The sequence below is a fragment of the Poromitra crassiceps genome (assembly GCF_964638095.1).
Source record: "Poromitra crassiceps genome assembly, chromosome: 15".
In the NCBI taxonomy this organism is placed as follows: domain Eukaryota; kingdom Metazoa; phylum Chordata; class Actinopteri; order Beryciformes; family Melamphaidae; genus Poromitra; species Poromitra crassiceps.
This window is the reverse complement of record NC_139634.1, coordinates 27,457,902-27,480,466: the sequence shown is the minus strand read 5'-3', so window position 1 is coordinate 27,480,466 and position 22,565 is coordinate 27,457,902. Positions and strand designations below refer to the sequence as shown.

At 43.2% G+C, this 22,565-nt stretch overlaps 1 protein-coding gene across 2 annotated transcripts in view; it reads right to left on the bottom strand.

Annotated features, from left to right (window-relative positions):
- Positions 1–17,977: 17,977 nt before the first annotated feature.
- Positions 17,978–22,565, bottom strand: part of LOC310789917 (ecto-NOX disulfide-thiol exchanger 2-like) — a 224,687-nt gene continuing 220,099 nt past the window's right edge. For both annotated transcript variants that reach the window (XM_083651635.1, XM_083651636.1), the window contains 3 exons: positions 21,832–21,940; positions 20,578–20,663; positions 17,978–18,772 (listed from right to left, as the gene is read on the bottom strand). In XM_083651635.1, the coding sequence (XP_083507761.1) occupies positions 18,641–18,772; positions 20,578–20,663; positions 21,832–21,940 (327 nt within the window). In that variant the 3' untranslated portion in view covers positions 17,978–18,640. The remainder of the gene's footprint in view (positions 18,773–20,577; positions 20,664–21,831; positions 21,941–22,565) is intronic.

The window sequence follows — 22,565 nt, the reverse complement described above, 5'->3', positions numbered from 1 at the left end:
TGTAAGAAGAAGCCAAAGGTTCTCACTCTACTTCCCCACCCTACTTCCCCATACCACAAAGGTGTCTTTTTTCATAGTGGCCTGGCCTCCCTGTATCTGTGTGTGTGTGTGTGTGTGTGTGTGTGTGTGTGTGTGTGTGTGTGTGTGTGTGTGTGTGTGTGTGTGTGTGTGTGTGTGTGTGTGTGTGTGTGTGTGTGTGTGTGTGCGTGCGTGTGCGGGCGTGTGTGTGTAGCTAGGTGTGTGTGTAGGTGTATATATTTTTTTGTGACCAAGTTTTTATTGGTTTTTCTTTTTGTTCGCATATGAGGATACACTACAACACAAAAATTGTGTGTAGGTGTATATATGTGTGTGTGTGTGTGTGTGTGTGTGTGTGTGTGTGTGTGTGTGTGTGTGTGTGTTGTAGATACATATGTGTTGTCTGTCTATTCACATGTGTGTGTTCACAGTAGTGTAGTAAGTGTCGTGCCATTTGAAAATGATCTTAACTGTTAATGTTTAGCAGACCTCTAGGCCTGTGTCATTCTATTCGATCTATTTAGATTTGAAATGATGTTGCCTTTATAGGTCAGTTTTTAATTAATTGTATTTAGCAGGTTGATATAAAATGGTTGGTGAGGTGAGGTGCCCCTTCTTTCTCAAATAGTGGTTCTTAAACATTTTCACATCAAGGACCCCTAAACTGACACAAATTAGACCATGGACCCAGGGTCACAAGGTCTTGATAAGATTTTTGCTTTTAGATGTTTTACAGGCTATTACAGAACATGACACTCATCATGCCAAAATAGTCATATACATTAGGTCATTGTGTTATGCGTGGAAGAATAGTGATCTGCAGAGCTTCGGTTTTTAGCCCAAATATGACAGACCCCACTGATTCATAACAGGTTAAAGTCATGTTATAGCAGTCGGGCGCATTTAGTGACAAGCAAGACAACAGTAAAACTGAGAGGCTTTTGTATTGAGTTTGGTGTCAGTGGGCGTAACCCATAACGGCCCGGCCACATCTACGCGTCGTTTGACGCGGGCTGACGCTGCTGCCCATCCACTTTGTATTGGAACATGCTGCACGCGTCGTCTGGTCTCCCAGCATGCTTTGCGAGGCGTCGAGCAGCATGTTCCAATACAAAGTGGATGGGCAGCAGCGTCAGCCCGCGTCAAACGACGCGTAGATGTGGCCGGGCCGTAAGAGAGCAAGCCCCGTACCCCCAGCGTTGCATAGCAGCAACACCAGGAGTAAGTCTAGCTTGTCCTTAAGAATAGACCCTTCTCACGGGGGCCATTTTGTGTCGAGAAGCCAGGGTAAACACAGGTGCAAGCAAAACACTAATGAGGGTTTCCAACTTCCATGATTGGAATTTGGAAACCCTCATTAGTGTTTTGCTTGCACCTGTGTTTACCCTGGCTTCTCGACACAAAATGGCCCCCGTGAGAAGGGTCTATTGCTGGGGACCCCCTGGAACCCCGTCAAGGACCCCTGGGGATCCCCGGTCCTCACTTTGAGAACCACTGCCTTAGAGAGTCTGTGCACTCCACTGACAGAGACTATGGTTAAAAGACCAATGTATGTGCAAACCAAACGTTTCCAGAGCTAAAATGTATGTTTTGTGAAGAGCCATCTTTGAGAAAAAAAAACAGTTTGAAGGTTTACACCCACTTTTGCAGATTTTTTTTTTTTTTTTTTTTTTTTTTTTTTTTTTTACTGCTGAGTTCATGAGGTTCATGAGGTTTCTGCAGAGCTACATATGGTTGGTGTTTAGGCCTGGAACTAGGCCTTCCTACCCTCCCCCCATTCACAACAAGAACAACTTCTTCTGAACAAAGACCCTGCAGCCAGATGCAGCTTTACATTACATTACGTCATTTGGCAGACGCTTTTATCCAAAGCGATTTACAATAACACATTTTTGTCAGCAATAGAGCAATCAACTATGCAACACAGTCTATGACAACTACAACTTCTGTAAGGAATAGGCCAGTGGTACAAGTTTAGTTTAGGTTAGTTTAGATTTATTTTTTTTAGAGAGAGAGAGAGGAAGAAGTTAGTTCAAGAAGTTAGTTCAAGAAGGGCCCAGATGGAGCAGCTTTGACACAAAAGGGCCTGCAGCCTTTTAAGAAGCAATTTAACTTGCCTAGGCCCAGAGGTTGTACTTCCTACGCCAGCTTAGCAAGCACACTCAGCAGCTGCTGATCCAGTTCTACACTGCCATCATCCAGTCTCTTTGCAACTCCATCACTGGTTTGGGTCTGCCACCAAACAGGACAGGCACAGACTGCAACGGACAGTCAGGACTGCAGAGAAAATCATCAGTGCCAACCTGCCCTCCATTCAGGACTTGTACTCCTCCAGAGTCAAGAAATGGGCAGGAAAGATCATCACAGACCCATCTCACCCTGGACCTGATCTGTTCCAACTCCTCCCCACTGGCAGGTGCTACAGAGCACTGTACACCAAAACCACCAGACACAAAAACAGTTTCCACCGACAGGCCAGTCACTTCTGAATAATTAGCTGAACACTGGAGCCCCTTTACTTTTGACCCTTTACCAGTTTGAACACTCAAGACCAGGGACAGAAATATCCCTGTGCAGAGACCTGTAGCACCTACCGCAGTACCCTACCCCATGTACATAATCCCATATCCCCTCCACGTACGCACACAATTTGGATAACGTTTACTGTGAAGTAACTGTGTGCACACCACACACACACACGCACGCACGCACGCACGCGCGCGCGCGCGCGCACGCACGCACACACACACACACACACACACACACACACACACACACACACACACACACACACACACACACACACACAATTTGAAATATGTTTACTGTGAAATAGGTCCAAACCACTGCAGAGAGAGAGAGAGAGAGAAAGAAAGAAAGAGAGATTGGTTCTATAAAAGTCTAAATGAATGAATGAATGAATGAATAAATGCATCTTTAAAGCAGCTCTGAGGAACATTTGACTGAAGGCACAATCACGCACGTGCTCATATCTGTTATTGAAGAGAATATAGGCAGGGTCGTTTAAACTATAAGAGCAGGAAAACCATGAAATTCTGTTTAATTTAAAGATGGACAAAGTGTATATGAACACTATAATGCATAGTTCCTTGATCTAAATGTAGCCTATTACTTTTCTTTTTTGGATATAGCTTATTACTCACATAGGGCAGAATAGTTGTTTGTTTGTTTTTTGTTTGTTGCTAATCTAGCTCAATCTTGGACCAAACACTATGCAGCTGCTGCTGGACAGCCAAGATCTGTTTTGGAGACCAAAGGAAAACAAATGCACATTAGCCTACTGTAGATAAAACACATCAGTCAACATCACATAATGCCTCTAAACCACCGCAAATTATGGAAGCAGAAGAAGAAGAAGAAGAAGCGACTCAGGAAATTCAGTCCGGTAGGTGGCGGTAATGCATGCAATTGCGCAAGATGGCGGCCTGTAAGCATGCTTGCAGATTTTTTCCTTTCAAGAATGCTTTTCAAGCCTAGTTTACAACTTTATTTGACTAACAGAAGACTCTGTAGCTTATGTATGGGTGGTAACTGAAGCCGTTTACTTCTAAGAGGATAGAAGAAGAAAGGGCCTTCTCTCTCTCATGGACTCAGATCGTCAGATGAATGGTTTAGCTGAAGCTAACGTTAGCTTGAGCTAGCGGACTGAACACTGAAGTGGGCTAGCAACAAAGTTTGTCAGTAATAGCTGAGGAGGAAAAGTTGCTGTCACTGTGTGTGAGAATGTCTAAAGTCCAGAAGCTGAAAGCTGTGATGCACACTAACTGAAGATATATTTGTGATGTTTGAAAGAATGATAGTAGAGTATGAGGAGGAAGCTTATCTTTCAAAATTTGAAATACTTTTTCAGCTGCGGAGGTTGCCCCTCGGGTCCACCCCCAAACCCATTGGTGATACATATGGATCTCCTTAAAATTATGAAGTAACAGTAAGTTTAGGTAGACTTCCATTCATAGTTTACCAGGTAAACTTTACCTTAATGTGTGTATGTGTCTGTATTTCAGCCGTACCACCAGACCTCCCGTTCTGTGAAGAAGAGGTTCCCCCTGAGCAGTAGGAGTGGAGCTCCGGTCTGAACCAGGAGGACCCAGAGCCCCCACACATTAAAGAGGAACAGGAGGAACTCTGCATCAGTCAGATTAAAGGGGAACAGGAGGGACTCTGGGTCAGTCAGGAGGGAGAACAGCTTCAGGAGGACCCAGAGCCCCCACACATTAAAGAGGAACAGGAGGAACTCTGCATCAGTCAGATTAAAGCGGAACAGGAGGAACTCTGTATCAGTCAGGAGGGAGAGCAGCTTCAGGAGGACCCAGAGCCCCCACACATAAAAGAGGAACAGGAGGAACTCTGGACCAGTCAAGAGCATCGTCAAGGGCTGGAGCATCGTCAAGGGCTGGAGGAGTTCCCATTCACTGCTGTCCCTGTGAAGAGTGAAGATGATGAGGAGAAACCTCAGTCTTCACAGCTTAATCAAAGCCAAACTGAGGAGAACAGAGAGGCAGAGCCTCTAGCCAGCAGCTCAACTGAACAGATGAAAATAGGAGTTGATGGAGAGGACTGTGGAGAACCAACCGGGGACTTAGATCCAGGTAGTCATTTACAACCAACTAGTGCTGGCAAGACTTTAGACTCTTCTGAACCTGTGTCTGAAGACATTGATGATGATAGGATGGAAACTGGTGAACCTCAGTCAGGTTTAGACTCACTGAAAAACAGTGAAGTTCTTGGGAAAAAACACAGTTGTTCAATTTGTGGTAAAATATTTGATCAGTGGGGACTGCTGAGACATGTGAAAAAGATGACAAAGTCGGTTAAACGCAACCTAAGTTGCTTTACAATAATCAGGCATCATATACCACTAAAAGCAGCACAGTTGTTTATGCATGCCATGGTCTTTTCTCATATGTCGTACTGTATTACTGTGTGGAGCCAAGCCTCCCAAACCATAATTCAACCAGTTGCAACCCTTTATAAGCAGACTCTAAAAATAATGGCAAAAAAAACCATGCGATGGCATCACTGCCGCATACTGAAACAATATAACCTGTTAAGCTTTGATAACTTTTTAAAATTCTCCAATCTTAAACTGGTTTTTAAATGTCTACATAATTTAGCACCTGAGCCTCTGAGCCGATTTGTCAGTCGACAAAGCGGCATCAGGGTTACCAGGGGCACGGCTAGTGGAAACTGCAAAATTGCACGCCGCAAAACCTCTTTCGGACAGTCCGCGTTCTCCATTAAGGGGTCTCAAATGTGGAACACACTGCCGGAGGAAATAAAACTAAACCTAGAAATTAAGGGTTTTAATAAAAACGTCAAAGACTGGTTGAAGCTCCACCAGGTTTGTACACACTCTTAGGAGTGTGTACAATAAGCACACACTCTTAACTAAACTGAACATAATTTGAACTGTCTTAACTGTGATATTTGAATTGTTACTGTACTGAAATTTGACCTGAATTTTACGTTTAGTAGCCTATCTGATCTTTGATAATGTGTCTTTTTATTGTAGTTATTTTGCTGTATTTTTGTGTATTATTATTTTTTATTTTACAGGAATGTCTGGTTACATCTAGGGACTGGCATTGCAAACTAGCCCTGGGCTATACATGCTTTGATACAACACATCATAGGTTTATTGACATCTTATGTTGTGAACACTATACTGTATGTACGTGTACCTGTCCCTATTCAAATAAACAAATAAATGAAATGAAAATATGAGAGTCCACACAGGAGAGAAGACATTTAACTGTTCAGTCTGTGGTGAAAGTTTTGGTCATAAACACATCTTAAAGGGACACGTTAGTCCACACAGGACAGAAGCAATTTAAATGCTCAGTCTGGTAAAGGTTTTGGTCGTAAAGGAGACTTGCAGAGACACATGATAGTCCACACAGGTGAGAGGCAATTTGAATGCTCAGTCTGTGGTAAAGGTTTTGGTCAGAAAGGAGACTTGCAGAAACACATGATAGTGCACACAGGAGAGACGCAATTTAAATGCTCAGTCTGTGGTAAACGTTTTGGTCAAAAAGGAAACTTGCACACACACATGCTAGTCCACACAGGAGAGATGCCATTTAAATGCTCAGTCTGTGGTCAACGTTTTGGTCAGAAAGGAAACATGAAGAAACACATGAAGATCCACACAGGAGAGTAACCATTTAATTGCTGTGTGTAAATTATCTTCATCTCTAAATGCTCTTTGTAAGCTGGTAATTAAATCACAATTGGCTTCAATCACAGAGAAATCAAAAGCTGGAGAGTAGACCAAAACAAACAAACAAAAATAGATTGAAACATTGGCACAGACAGCTTTGGCTTTGGGTGTTGTTATCAAACTTGATTGCTGGTGATAATAGATATAGGCTGTCAGTTGCCATGAGAGTTTCAAAATCTAACCATGTTTTGAGCCAGACTAAAGCAATGTCTTCAAAATAAATAGTAAACCCTGTGATGTGATGTTGTCATTACTTAGAAGATAAAAGACCTTAAGCTCACCTGGCTGTGTGAATAAGAACACCGAGGCCTTGTCACAAAGCAAAAACAAAAGGATAAAGGAAGGGTCTCTCTCATGCATGATTGTCTTGACCTGTGGCCTAAACAGAGCACAGATACATATCTGATAAGGTAAGCATTTATCATCATGAGGAACCAATCACAAAGCTCTCAGCTGTCGGCCCAGACCTATGTCCCACCGGAGAACTTTTGCATTTTACAGCTATCGATATGCTGAGTTGGCACACATGATGCTTGCCGCACTTGTGTTTTTTACACATCTTTTGTGTACTAGCCAGGTTCATTGTTCTTATTAATCTTATAGTTGCATTTTCCGAGATCTCAGATAACGTTTGGTTTTTGCCCCTCTGTCAGGCTTACTTTTCAATCTTTCTTACTGTTGGTTGTTCCTTTATTGTGTTTTTTAATTGTCTTTCTAATGTGTTGGTTGTGTTGATGTTGTCGTCGTCGTCCGGTCTTGACTGCACCTAATTTCCCCCTTGTGAGGTAATAAAGCCCTGGACTTGACTTGAATTGGACTACACTGACCCCTGTTGATGCACCAACCATTTGATTCAAGAGCAGCTTAACCTCTGACTCAAATTAACCACTCTAGCTTGTTTAAAACCATGATCCTCAACATTTTCAACAGTTTACAAACTTAGTGAAGCTAGCTGCCCACTAGCAAATGACCAGTTGCACAAGACCTCCAGAGTGAACAACTTGTAGTGTTTACTGTTTAGTCATACTTCTTCAATCATTCTATTTAACCAAACACTACCTGTTGAAAGCATGATCAGCAGCACTGGACTATCTAAATAAATGTGGCCAACATGGGTTTTCCCCCATAGACAAACCTGTTGGGGGGTCGATAGGAATTCAACATGCTGTGATATTTACTCTGAGACAACATGGATAACATACCACCTCGCCGAGCAGCTAGAGTGTTATTGATAGGTTATTATGTTGGCCTGCAGGTTGATCAAATGTCTCGCAGAGGTCAGGTTTCTGCTCCTAATCAAATATACAGAGGGAACCCTTCCCTCCGCTAGAAGAGAATAATTTATTAATGACAAAAGACATTATGAGCTATTTATGTTGAAGTACAGTAGCCTATAGCTTCAACACGATTAGAATGCATTCTGTTTGGTTGAAGCTTTTGTACAAACAGCTTTACTGCACCATGGCTTTTTGTCGCATGTGGGAGTTGAACCCCTGCACCTGGCAGTGTTGTTGCCACGCTACACCCATTGAGTTACACAGTACTATTTGTTGGATAAGAGAGACAGCAGGCTAATTCGGTTATATCCAATAATTACTGCATAGTGGAGCGCAGTGGCATCAGCAAATATGAAAAAAAGTATTTAAACTGTTCTCTGAGTCCACTGACTGCCACTACTTTTCTTACAGTATCTGTATTCTGTATTGCATTGACTTAATAGTGTGATGCAATATCACTGGCCGATTTCTCTGTATCAGTGGCAGACAGAAGAAATAAATATATCTACTGGAGAAAATAATTGAAAGAGTCTGCACTTTACTGAGCTGGGAGATTTGCTGAAGTCTGCAGCCAACGAACTGAATCTGGAGTTCCCTATCAATTTGACCAGGAGATTTATGATAAGGGCCAACGGACCCATGTCTGAGTTGTGCTATCATACAACTTCCATAGAGAAGTTTAGGCCTTTGAAGGCTATTGATGGATATATCCAGAGAATAGAAAGAGGAAGCTTCAAAGGACTTTCCAAAGTCATACAATTAGTTCCAAAGTATGCGAACAACAGATTTTGTACTACGACTAGTACTAGTACTATTACTACTAATAATAATAATAATTCTGCAGTGTATAATGTGTTGTATTGCAATCTCAATCTGTAATGCATAAATACATGGGCTTGATTCAGACTGTATACATTTACAGGGAATTGAGCAGACTGACATCCACACATTTGAGCTGTTTCTATTCAGACTTGCACTATAGCCTACTAAATGTGCGCACTAAGGATTTTGGGCATGTCTCTTCTTATGGAAAGGTTAATTCAAAACCTTTTTCTTTGTTGGTTTCTTTGTCCTTCCCATCATTATGGCGGAGAATTGCTCCGTGGTCTTTGTGTTCATGTCTTTCTGCTGAGATAGAGACTACATTACTTTTCTCCGAGATTGAACTGGCAACATGCCCTTGGGCGATTAATTAGATAAAAATATAATAATATATATTTAACAAAATCTGAAAGAAATGAGCCTAGTCCACACTTTTGCCAAAATGACAAATCACTGAAACATATTAATTTTTACTATTTTCTAATCAACTCACAAACAAGTTGCTCTGCAACTCACTCATTGAATTGAAAGTGAAAGGCTTTAACAAGCATGGCCACATTTGCATCACATAATGTACCAAGTGATTATTATCTCTATTATGCATATTAAATGGTTCTTGAGTCCTGATTTTTTATTTGCATACCGATACATTTTGATGGCACTGATGATAACATTTCGAAAGCCACACAATGGAATCTAGCCTTTTGGCTGTTTGGCATCGGTGTCTGTCTGACAAGTTCCTTGGTGTATCTACTCATAGCATTAAGAACTGCACCAGGCAACAGCAAACAGACTACTGAAATATTCCCACAACAGCCTGTGACATGCTGCCAGCTGACACAGCACCTGTGTGGAGGGTGGAATGCCCACGCGGTACCTGATGCAGCACATAACATAAGGGATGTCAGTGAGGGCCACCTGACCTGTCTGCTCCACACTTGGAAAGGCTTGCTGGTATTGGACCTATTCCTGAATACATTCTCAATTGAATGCCATACAGCTGGTAAATATTCTCTCTGGTAGGACAGACGCCTCTTGGATGGGAATGTTTCATGAACAGACATCAATCAAACCATTCTGTTTGATAACCTAATTAAATTTAATTAGGTATATGCTATTTGCACCTGTACGTCAAATACGTCGAATTTAAAATGTTTAAGCACGTCTAAAGTATGCACATGACATGTGCACCTATGTGCAGTGAATATGCCACTGTCTCTGACTTGTCTTATCACTCTACTGCCTTATTGCTTGTTGTGTCTCTTGTTGTTTTTGCACTCATATGCCCTGTTATATTTGTACAGCACAAGAATTTCACACGTGATACTCGTACCACGGAGTGACAATAAAAATCTTGAATCTTGAATCTTGAATAATGCTCGCTCAAGATGCCAAATTTGCACAAAGTATAAACTTGAGCTTTCACTGCTAAGCACTTGAATTCCTTTCTTCTTTCTTTCTTTCTTTCCTTCCTTCCTTCCTTCCTTCCTTCCTTCCTTCCTTCCTTCCTTCCTTCCTTCCTTCCTTCCTTCCTTCCTTCCTTCCTTCCTTCCTTCCTTCCTTCCTTCTTTGCCAACATCTTTATTTGAGTGGTTGATTTGAATGTACCAGGGCATCTTACTTGGGGCTGATGTAATCAGCAAATATGTTATTTTGGTTATCATTCCTTCAAAGGCCTACTTGAGCAGCTGAGTATCATATTGAAGCCGTGAGTGGTTTCAAATGAAAGATTCTGAGCAAATTTCTATTAGACTGCCATATCATTTTCAATAACCTTTCAGCTCAGAAAATAACGTTTTTAAATCCCATTAAGTTTTTAGGCTTGCCAAGCCATGACCATAATAACCCTCATACATGCACACAGCTTAGAGAAGTTAGCTACTGGACTGGAGCAAAAAGAGGCACTTCGCTGCTTCGGTAATCCTCCTTTTCCCTTCTGCAAGACGGGAAAAGCAAGCTACAACAGTAGCAAAAATTTATCCTGTGCAACGACATCGATTTCCAATCGATAATTTTAAGCTGATTTCCACACACAAAAAAAGAAAAAAAAGAAAAGGAAAATACACTGCTTTCTCGGTATCAGACTTAGCTGAGGTGCTGGAGCTAAAGAATATCAAGCTGAATGAAAAGAGCATCTTTTAAATGTGTGAGCTTGTGAGCAGAGACCTTCAGGAGGTCAGGTTCAGGTTCAGGTTGTCTCACTCTGACCAAAAGCTGGCAAATTAAAAAAGATCCCTGCACAGATGCTCTTTTCATTCAAGCTGATTATTTCCACACTTCAATCATGAGAGACTCGTAGGAAGGATTAATAAACTTAATTGAACAAATAAACATTTTAAGTGTGCATATGATGCAATGATATGATGACGCTCCCCTTGAGATGAGAGAGGGGGCGTCAGTGCCGTATGGGATAGATAATCCCCCCATAGGGATTTCTAGAGGATCCATGACGTTGGTGGTGATCAGGGGAGGGGGTGGGGCGAGACAACTGCTCCCCCTGAATGACAAGGGGCGTGTACAGCATGGGGTGCACTAAAGTATGCTGTATAAATCAGTCTTTCATGATTGAAATATAGTCGAGACAACACTACGTTTTTGTAGTCACACATGATCCGAGAAACTAGAAATGTCATAGCCACAACTCACTGATCTGTCATGATGTCTGAGAGCCCAACCTTGGCAGTTATTTGGGGAGCATGGCTTACAAGTTCACTATCAATCATTGTTTAATAAGGGGTCAGCCATACATGGAAAGCTAGCGGGCTGTCACTGTTGGTTTTGTTGGAGTGTATCCTAAAGGATCTTGATGTGTGCAGCAAGGAATCAAAAGGCTTTCACTTTTTACTTTTACTGACACTCAACTCCAGGCTTCTCTCTGGGTTCATAGAGAGTGCTGCACTCAGAAAGCTTCTTTAAAGAGCCCCTAAAGTCAAAAATATGTTTTTCTTGTTCCAACAGTTAGATGTTTGAACTTCACTGTGCAGAGATGTCTGTGCAGAGTTTGACACTAGAAAGCTGTTTTCACATTCATCTCATCTACTGAAAGTGGAAAGTTTCTCTGTGCTCATTGAAAATCCAGTTTTCTATACTAGCAGAAGTCAATGCTGGTCCAATATTCAACTTACACAAGTGCGATGTGGAAACTTGAAGCCTCCAGTACACATACGCTGAGAATGGATTTTGTAGTTAAGTAGGAAATATCTTTGAGATTAAATCAGAATCAGAATCAATTCATTGCCACAATATGCAAGATTACTTAGGAATTTGTCATAGTGTAAGTATGCAGCATAGCCTTAGCATTAGGCCCTTTTCACATTGTCATGGTAACAACAGCTTCCATATTGAGAAACTCATTTCATAACCAAAGAGGTAACTTTAGGCGAAGAACTTGCCGCCTTTAGTTTATATCCAGGAGTCAGAAAAAACACTCTTTGTACTTCATCAATGTTAATTTTGCGCTGGTTGTGGAGCAACATTGAAGGTCAGAGCTGGCAGCAAGAAACTATGCATCTGTTACAATGTGAAAGGCCTATTAGTTAATTCTAAGTGTTTATTCTATGCATGCTAAATAAAATAGGAGACTACCTAAGCATCCAAGCATTAAGCTATATTATACCATCTTGGAATAATCAGGATAAGTTAACCATATCATTAACCCAATGTAGGAAAAGATTCACTACAGCTACACTTCCATAAGTTAGCTGTCATTCAGTGTCATACCCCTCTGTTTACTATCTGGCCTTTGATGCAAATAATTCTGATGTTGAAGTTGATGTAACTGTGTGATTTAATTCTATTTTTGTTCTATTTAATGTTCTTTACTTTTGATTTAATTTGTTATTTTCTACAGGCCCTTCCTTATGAATGTACTATTGTTCCTTACGGTGCATCATGTGCTCAGCAGTGTGTGTTGCATGTGAAACTGCAGAGAGAACAAAGTGCTAACAATGAGCGATAAACAAAGTATCCTTGTTGGAGGAGCAGGGTAATCCTCGGCCGTTGCTTTCTCCACTAAGTGTTTTATAAACTTTGTTAGAGAGTCTTCCTTTTGGAGAACTGCATAAGTTATCTGCTTGTCTTTTCCTTCTCCATTCAGTTTCAGTTTAATTTCTGAAAGTTTGACCAGGCAGGGTACAACAGCATAAAAACAGTTTTTAAACAGTGAATCTTGAAATGCGTCAGACATTACAGTGATCAACATCATAAGCAGAAGCATGAAATTGCATAAACCCTAAAATAAATAGGTAATTTGAAAAACAATTTAAGAGCACAAGGAATAAAGGAGAGTTCATGTCTTTTGGTTCTGCTTGTGGGCACTACAGTACGTATTCTCTTCGCCGTTGAAGCGAATAAGTGGGTGTTGAGGCTACAAGCAGAAAACCATGCAGGGCAGGATGAGCTATCCTTCAGTGTGTTGGTGTGAGGGTACGCAGGATGGCCTCATCACGCCTTTCACTCAAAGATGGAAGAGAAGAAGGCGGAGTGCCAATGACCCTGCAGCATCGCTTCTGTACCCACTCCAGCTCCTCAGAGAGGCCTTGTCAGCCCAGCCCAGTTTTCAAGAATTGGACGAATGAAGGTCAGATATATTTGTTTTAGAACGTTACATGGAAGACCAGGCTCTTTTGGCAACACTGAGATAATGGATCCTTGGCCATGTCTTTCAGAGCATAATTATATCACTGGAAACCAAATTCATATATTAGTTTCTAAACACATGACAAATGTTAGAAATTAGTTGCTGAAAATGTGAAAAGTCTTAGCACCATCTAGTACTGAATTGTGGAGTTAGACCGTTTTTTGTTTTTCACTATTCCTGTGATCAGGAGGAGTCTGTCGGCCTTAAGAGGTCTCTCTCAAGTCGTACTTAGACTTGACTTGAGACTCGTCCTCCAAAGACTTGAGACTTGACTCGGACTCCAGATTTGGGACTCGTGAACAATCTTTATTTGATATGTTTAAAAAACAATGGTGCATTAACATTAAGGGAATGTCTACTAATAATACTGTCAACTAATCAATGCTGCTACTTTATGCTAATCGATAAAGCAGTGAGGATAATACAGTACATGATTTGAATTACTTAATTTGAGCTATGCAGTGTTCTTCTCAGCAGACCGGATGGCATCCAGCCATTCATGCAGCAGATGACAGAATGACAAGAGACTTGAGACTTGACTTGGACTTAACCCCTCAAAGACTTGAGACTTGACTTGGAGTTGCAAAAGATGACTTATGAGCATCTCTGCTACAATCCGCAAGATGTTGGATTCTTGTGGTACAGTGTACCACCGCTCGCCCATCATCATCATCTCCATAAGTGCTTTAACAGACTTAAAGCACTTTTTTGAGTGAGAGCACCGCAGCTCCTCCTCATTCTTGTAGTATCACTGTTTGGCACTCTTGATTTTTTTTGACAATAGTTGATTGTAGATTTCTTTAGGCAGTTTTGTCGCCAGAGCAAAATGCATGCGGCCTCTCTTTAAAAAGATTTCTAATTTGTCATCCAGGGTTCGTCATTGTTAGTAATTGAGACTGAGGATGGACCCAATTGTGGAAGTGAAGGCCATAACCTTAACCTCAGGGTCAGGTTCCTCATGGGTTCCTCATGAATGAGGGACAAGTCAGTAGTGTTCATAAGAAGACCCAGGTGCCTCATGATGGCTTTAGACTTGTACAGTGCAGCCTTAGCTGAGCCACATGGAGCTGGACCGCAGCGGGTGGACATTGGGCTTAAGGGGTCTGTTTGATGGATCTGTGCTATCCTCTGCAAAACGGCTGAACTGTGTAGGCTGCTTCACATCTATGTCACTGTGTGTCTTGTTCATTGTGATGGCCGTACAATTAATATAATTTGAGTGAACAAATGAAAGGAATGTTCACTCAAATGAAAATCCTATCATTATCTACTCATCCCAATCTCAGTCTGACTTGTACAACCACTGAACTTCTCAACAATAGAGGTGAACAGGGTCTGGGTTTTTAGATCCAATAGTCTTAAAATGAATGATGTTGAAATCTCTCTGAATAGCTGTGCAGCATCACCCCCCCCCCCCCCAGCCAAACGACCAAAAGGCCTCTATTTGTCTCATTATCTACTTCACAGACACCGCCTTGTTTGTTGAAGCGTGAAGAGAATCTCCCTATAGACACTTTTCACAGAATTGTGTTGCTAGGGAACAGTTTTTTTTAAACGTAGCTTATTTCCTGTCAGCTATTGTATTAGCATCACACTGCAACAGGAAGTCAGCTGGGGGCAATTTAGAATGTTTATCTTTTCAAGTTGAAACTGACTAATATACTAAACAGCTTTTTAAAACAGACTATACAAAACAGCTTTTTAAAACAGAACATACTAAAATGGGGGAATATGTCCAAGCACTGATGCCAGCCAATTAAGTCTGTCTACAAACAAAACTTCTTCTAGAAAGTTTCCACTGGGCAGATAATTGCTGTCTGTGCAAAGCATCTTTAAAGGTCACTGGATTCATACACAGCATGAGTGACCATCTCTCATTATGCTACTGCGTCTATCTAACCTGGCATGAGCAGCACTGTGCTGGCATTTCACATCAAACACACTGATCAGGCCCACTGATCTCACAAACTAATGGGCCAAAAATACCACCGTCAGACCTGACTGCAGGAGAACCTCTTGCCAAGTCATTTCCTCACCAATGAACAGCACCAAATGCCAAAGGGTTTGGAAGAATCCCATGAATACATTCCCAAAGTACAAAGAGACTTCCCTTTACTTTGTGTTCACCCTCCTTACCCTTCCTCTCACCTGTAGGCTCCTGATGTTAGATGTGGCAAAGCTCACTTATGTGCAAATACCTTATGGGCTTTCACTGCTGTGCTTTCAACTATGTGCTGCTTTCTATGATGATCTATGTATAGGAGAGAGAGGGTAGAAGACAGGGAGGGAGACACAGACACAGAGATGGGGGCGAAAGAAAGTGAGAGGCAGTGTGCCACACTCGACTGCTGGGATGCGTATTATCCTGTGCCCAGGCACCCCGGAGAGCAATTATTCCAACACTTGTCATTCATTCTCCGAGCACTTTGAAACTGAGTAAACAAAAAACATGGTATAAAACATGAAATGCCACCCTCCCAACTAATAATCCTCAAAGAAATCTCTTTAGTTCTAGCATTTAATATTCCATAGTCCTTCGGTTTCTAAGAGTGCTTGCAGGCAGGAGTTTGTGGAGCTGTGCTCGGTCTCGGCAGCACTGGCACCTTGGGAAATGAAGTGATTTTGGGGGGCTTTTTAGTTTCACGCCTGCATAAGTTAATGAGCCGCGCACGGCATTTATTGAGACATAAGTGCGCGTGAGCCAGTCCCCTAATGCCGCGGCCATACTCCCACTGTCAAAGTAAATCATTACTGCTACAGACCATTGGCTGAGTAATGTTATTCTAAGATGTAGCTTCCATTCTGTTCAATAGGAGGCGCTGTTGACTCACCACCTCACGCAAATGGATTTTCTGAACTTTATCAAGAGATCTTCCTGCTTTATCTCGTGAGAGCCCAAATAGTGGCGTGCCGTTTTGTGAGATGCTGCTCTGTCAGACTGTCCATGCTCGTTTCCCACAGCAAACCTGATCTGTGACCACTGACCAGTGTGTTGACCTGATGGTCTGTGTGTTGTATGTAATGACCCTTTGAACTGATGCCACCCTGGATGCCGTTAACATTTCTCTAACCCACTTTCTGAGTTGATAGTTCATCTTATTTTGGAGCTCACACACACACACACACACACACACACACACACACACAACACACACTCCTCTCACCTGCGTACTCAAGGGGGGGGCTTAATTATAATTAAGCAGATCAGGATGCCTTCAGGAAGCAACATGAAAGGAAAAGGTAATTATGGGTATCTTATGCATCATATCATAACCCAAAAGAGCCTCTTTATCTCCTTAAGTCCAATTATACCTACCTCCAACGTGACAGGGGTACATAGAAGTGGATATAGGAACTCCAAGAAATCCCCCCTGCCAGAATGACACGAATGCCCTTAAATGTAAAAATGGTCAGACTCGGTATTTGCTCAAGCGTAACAGCGCCGGATGCACAAGGTGAGAGTCCTCCTACGGTGTTGTTTCTCACTGAATCCACCTGGAACTGAATTAATCAAGAGTCCTCACTGTGGCATGGTGATGAGAAGACAACAAGGAATGGAGAGCAGCACTCGCTAGGGACTGCTGGTGGATCTAATTAGTTTGTGTTTACCTCCTCGTGTGACGCATGAGATCCTGACGCACAATCACAAGCGCGCGCACGCACGCACGCAGGCACATACAACAGCTGTAAAAAAGGTTGAATTGTGAATTGCTCCGGTCTATCGGCCCGCCGGAATGGCATCTCTGTTGGGAGGAAACGCTATAGACAGAAAGCAGCTTCCGAAACAAAAAGAAAAAAGTGCCATATTAGTGTGTTTTTGATGTCTGAGACAGCGAGAGGGACAACTAACAAGCAAGAGAGAAGAATGCTGTGTAGGTGCAGCGGAGCCTGTCATCAGAGAGGCACTGCCGAGATCGCGTCTGTCGAGTGATGCAGAGCTCAGTAGACACACCATCTCTCAACATCTCAAGTGCATCAGACATCAAGCAGACAGATGCTGAGTGAAGACCATGGATTTGCAGTTCCTTGCCTTTCAATATCATCATCTGTATATCTTGTGGTAGTAGGTTACTTTTCACCCATGCAACCCATGTTCCATGTCAAACCACTCCTGTTAATAATAAATACAAAGACGAACACATACACATGAAAGGAAAGCCTTGTAGGGGTAAGGCATACGCCATTAACCATCATTAATTCAGGTACAAGCACGTTGGCAAGTGCATGAGCGTTTATTTTTCAACCCCACTGCCTCAGGAGATGCAGGAGGCCGATGAGAGCAAATCATGTGTAATAAACCTTTGTTTCCCAGAGCAGCAGTGGAAGAGAGCACGCGCCCGGCGGAGGCGCATTAAGAATGCTTGACTACGCTTTCGCGAGGAAGGTCCAGTCCTGCCGGCAAGAGCTCTTCATCCTGCCAGAGTGGAGAAGAAAACTCTGCTCTGCAGAGTGTTGTGTAACCACTTAATGTATGGATCGAGGCACACCGAAAACCACAGGGAAAAACACAACACTTACCATGCACATATCCCCACACGCCACCTGCCTCAACAATTAAGCATCGTTAACGAGGTCCCATAGGTGTTTTTCCCAGTTAAGTGTGATGTGGCTGGACTCTGCCTTTAGCCGGACTGAGCCAGACACATTATGGGCTTTTAGAGGGCAGACATGGCCTTATGTAAGGTGTTAAAGCCAGCCTTGGGCACAGCTAAGAGGAATAACAGGCATCACAAAAAACGGCCTTCAGGCACAAATGAACACAGACCTCGAGGTGGGCCACTTGTCCTTCTGTGTGTGTGTGTGTGTGTGTGTGTGTGTGTGCGCAAGCCTCCCACGATCGATGATAGGGGTTGTCAGGCTCAAGGATGTTTGTACAGCGACAGACAGGCCACACTTGACTCATATACCACCCACCCACACACAGCTGTAGATAAAAATGGAAATTAATAAAAATTCGTTCTTATTTTTAACTGTGTTTTATAATCAAAAATATCATCCAAGCATTTACAGTGTATAACAACACATGAATCTATGCAACTGTTAACAGCCTTTACAGAAAATGAAGAAATATATCCATTTTGATCTATGTTACAAACTGGGAACAGAAAAAAAGAGAAGAGAGGGAGTTAGGAGGCTCAAAGTGTTCACTTAGACCCTGATAACCTCCATGGGATGCCCTGTAGTCCTGGCTCACATTAACAGCACACTGAGCCAATCACGGGCCAGTACGAACCCGCCCATGTGAGCTGTTAACTAAATAACAATCCAGTGAATGTAGGACTCGGTGCTCCTCGGTACTCCCAGAAGAGTCGTTATATCTAAAAATCTTTTGCAGACAGGTGAAAACAAGAGTTCAAGTTTATGAAGTCTCCGTCACCATGGTGATGTGTCAACATTTCTGTAACCATGGAGATGCCGTCTTATTGACCTCTCTGCCACCTACACAGAGTCCCTGAAATGTTTATCATTCCTCCCTGATCTGAGATCGATGTAGAAATCTTCTGTGCCCTCGTTCGATCTAGTATAGCCCGTCGTCCAATAGCTGTGGGCTTCATGATCCTGTCCCCTCCATGTCTCTCTACTGCCCCCTGTGTTGTCCCGTGTGCCCGCGGTCTCTTCCTCGTCCCAGTGGCCTCAGGTAGTCTATGTGCTCTTGATGCCCTGGAAGGCACAGAAGCTCCAGCGTTTCTCCAGACTGGCTCCCACCCCCGTCAGCTCCTGTCTGAAGGTGCAGGGCAGCCGGGTCAGCAGGGCCTCCACCTCACCATGGGTAATCTGGACACACATGCACACAGGTCAGGTAACGATTAGACACAGCACAAAGAGGAAGTCCACATGCATCGACACAGATACACTCACACATTCTCACACCTCTGCTCCTCATCCTCATTATTCTCACACTCATGATATTGGATGAGGGCAAAGCATCAAGACAGTATTAAGCCACCTGACAGGATTGAAGCCAGCTCAAACCACCCGGATGGGCTGAGGATCATCAGTCAATTGAAAGCCTGGGGTGACAGTGCCAAGATCCACTGTATAAGCTGGTGTAGACAACCCACAGTGTCTTGCATTAATAACTAGACTGTTCAAGCCCTGCAGTGACGTCAGGACGCGTTAAGGTCCATCATGGAGATATGACGGCTGTGTCATCGCTGACAATGGAGCTGTGTGTGTGGAGCCGCTAGATAAGCAGAGAGGATTGGGGTTGTTGTTAGCCAGGACTATTATTGACCAAACTCTGTGGCTGTTTGATGTGTTTCTGTGGAGAGTCAGTGTGGGAACAACAGATGCACCGGCAAACTCAGACGCACACAGGTACAGACACATATGGGCACACGCGCGCGCACACAGACACACACCAGACAAGAAACTCAAAAGGCGTGGGAGACAGTCACGCTCTATTCCTCGTATGTCTGAGATAGTGAGGATGAGTCAGGATGGTGACAAGAATATTCAACGAGTTGCTACAGAGAACAGTCATTTCTTTGGGCTACCGTGTGGATCTGGTCGCCATGACAACAAAGTTTCCTGAAGGATGTATAAAGTAGAGTAATCTGAATCCTGAGGGTCAAGGATGTTGCATGTGTCTGCTGTGTGGTCAGTGGGTGTGACTGCAGGGGGGGGGGGGGCAGTGAGATCTGCCATCTTTCTGAAGGTGTCCTTGTTGGCATTACCTGGTGAAAGTGACATTGAGAGTTGCCTATTTCAAAGAGCCTCCTCGTGGAACTGGCAGTGAAGAGTGATAGTATGTCTGAAATGCCTCCTCACATACAGCAGATATACAGGACAAAATAACCGTACCCCTCCGGACAGAGTGGAGACAAATAGGCATCTGAAGGTGTCTGTGGACTCACGATTGTGTTTGGCTCAAAGTGTCGGAATGAAGGATCTAATTTTAATCTGTCCCACTATCAAGGGGAATCTCACTGCTAGCCAGATATAACTAGATCGCTAGATGTTAGGAGAGAAAAGGGAGAACATGACAGTCTCCAAGTTTAACTTTCTCCCCATCTGGTTTTAGAATATATCAATTGTGTTCGTTAAAGACATTTAGGTTAACTACCTGGCTCCCAAGGACTAATTTAAAATGGCATTGCATTCTACTCCAAATAAAGGATTGACCATTTAACAATTCAGCCTTTAGTGAATTGACTGAATAGAGTGAAAATTAAAACAATCTACATTGGGGTTATTTAAAGTGCTTGGGCTTTACCTAAGGAGCTCTGCTGCAAAATGGATCCATTTTTGTGGCCGGCTTGTAAATGCATCAGGGAGTTGTGCCTTTATCAAGGGGCTGTCTCTGTGCCAGCAGTCTCTAACTGCACAGTGGGACCCTGGCACACAGCAGGCCCGTATGTCAGGCCCGTTGGGGAGCACTGACAGCATGTGTGTGTGTGCGTGTGTGTTTGTCTCGACGAATTTGGGGTGGCGGGGTACTGCAAGAAACTGTGTGTGTGTGTGTGTGTGTGCTTGCGAGCGTGCGTGCACAATCTAGAGGGATATTGGAGGCAAACCCTTGCACATGGAGAGTGACGTTAAAGTGAAGAGTGGAAGTTTCAGTCTCTGTGTGCCTTTACCTTGGTGTCCAAACGCTGCAGGTAGGAGCAGATGTACTCGATGCTGGCTCCAAACGGATGGACGTGGAGGAACGTTGAAATGATTCCTGAGGTAGAACAAACAGGCCATGCAGAGATGTTCATTAAACTGTCAAAACATAAAGACACATCCTGACACATACTGTAGCTCCAGCCTATGAGTTTCTGTCTTCTGTCAAACATGACTTCAAACCGTGTGGGACCCCATGCACGACCTCTCTTACAAGCACATAAGCACCCTATATGGATGCTAGCACCACATTATAATAACTGTCGATATATGTATGTTTTTCTTTCTTTTCCTTTCCTGTGTCTGAGCTTGGCCGTTTGTTTTGTTCATATATTGTTACAATTGAAAAAAAAATATATATATATATATAAAAAACATGACTTCAAACCAACATAATATTCAAGAGCCCAGTATATGTAACTCCTCCTCTTCTCCCCTGGCGGAGTGTAAAACAAGTGAGGATGCTTCCAGTGTCTTTTCCCAGACTCCCGGTGCTGTTAAGAGCCTCTTGTATATTGTGGCTGCAGATTAGAGGGAGTGTTTAATGACGGCTGTGATGCTGCTGTCTCTCATCAAAGACATGTGCGACTGAAACTCTCCTCCGGCTAAAGCAAACCATCTGCTGTCTATCAGCTCACTGATAGTATACGGCCGTCCAGGAGAGAGTTCCTCCTCCACCTCTGCTCACTAAGAGCCTGTAGAGCACCAAGGGGCCAGAAGAACAAACAAACACGTGCTGTTAAAGCCATGGGCCTTCAAACCGGCTGAAACACTGGAGCAGGAAAACGCCGCGTAATAGACTACCAAGAGGAAAATGCTACTCTTAACACTCAATGTGAAGACAAACAACTTGGTAGCCTGGAGCTGCTCTGCTCCAGGTGATCATTTTATGGTTTTGAACAACAAAACAGAGCGGGCGGCATCCCCACAAAGCCACCAACTTTGTTCTTCCGTCCGTAGCGGCACAATGCATGACGCATGTGTGCTTGTTTGTACTTGGCGATGTCAATGATAACAAAAATCAGTGGCGCTGTCATAACCGTTATTGTTTTTTTTTAACCACGATATATAGCAATACTGTTCATTGTCTCGTCCCTAATTGCAACTAACTGACCAATAACTATCATAAAATGTACTGAAGCAAATAAGAAAATTACTACAACTGAATAGTTTTAGTGCAAGATAGGTGTATGTCACATTGATGCCATGGAAATGTGTCAGCGTACCAACTAGCACGGCGTCCCTCTCAGAGTGGACGGGACTGGGGGGACTCTTCTCCAGAGGACCTTCCTTCTCCTGACTGCAGGACACCACCACCGTTGACGCTGTGGTCTCCTACACACACACACACACACACACACACACAAACCTCAGGAATTGTTGACAGCCATTGGCACGGTTGACTCTGACAGAGGTGAAATAAACAAGTTTGAAGATGCATGGGATACAAAAAAGAAAAAGACAGAAATAAGTGGAATAAACAAATCCAACACTTCCACCACCAACAGAACAACAGGCAGAGAACAAGGGGGAAAGGATAATGAGGATAGAGCCAGCATGTTTCATCCTTCTGATAGAAGGATGAAAAACACACCCCTCTGTCTCGCTCTCTCGCTCTCTCTCTCTCTCTCTCTCTCTCTCTCTCTCTCTCTCTCACACACACACACACACACACACACACACACACACACACACACACAAGGAACAGATAGAGAGGAGGAGAGAGAGACTTGGAAAGGCTAATGATCAAGCTGTTCACTAGAGATCTCTGACAGGTGGCAGAAAAAAGGAGGGATGACAGATGAGTAGTTTCATTTGTGGCCCTACATAGTGTGTTTTTTTGTATGTCTTCGTAACACGCGATAAAGCTGCCTGTGTGTGTATATGTGTGTGTGTAATGTGCAAGTGTATGTGACGTTTGTGTCTTGAGGGCTGCTGTACCGAAGATGTACTGGTCAAG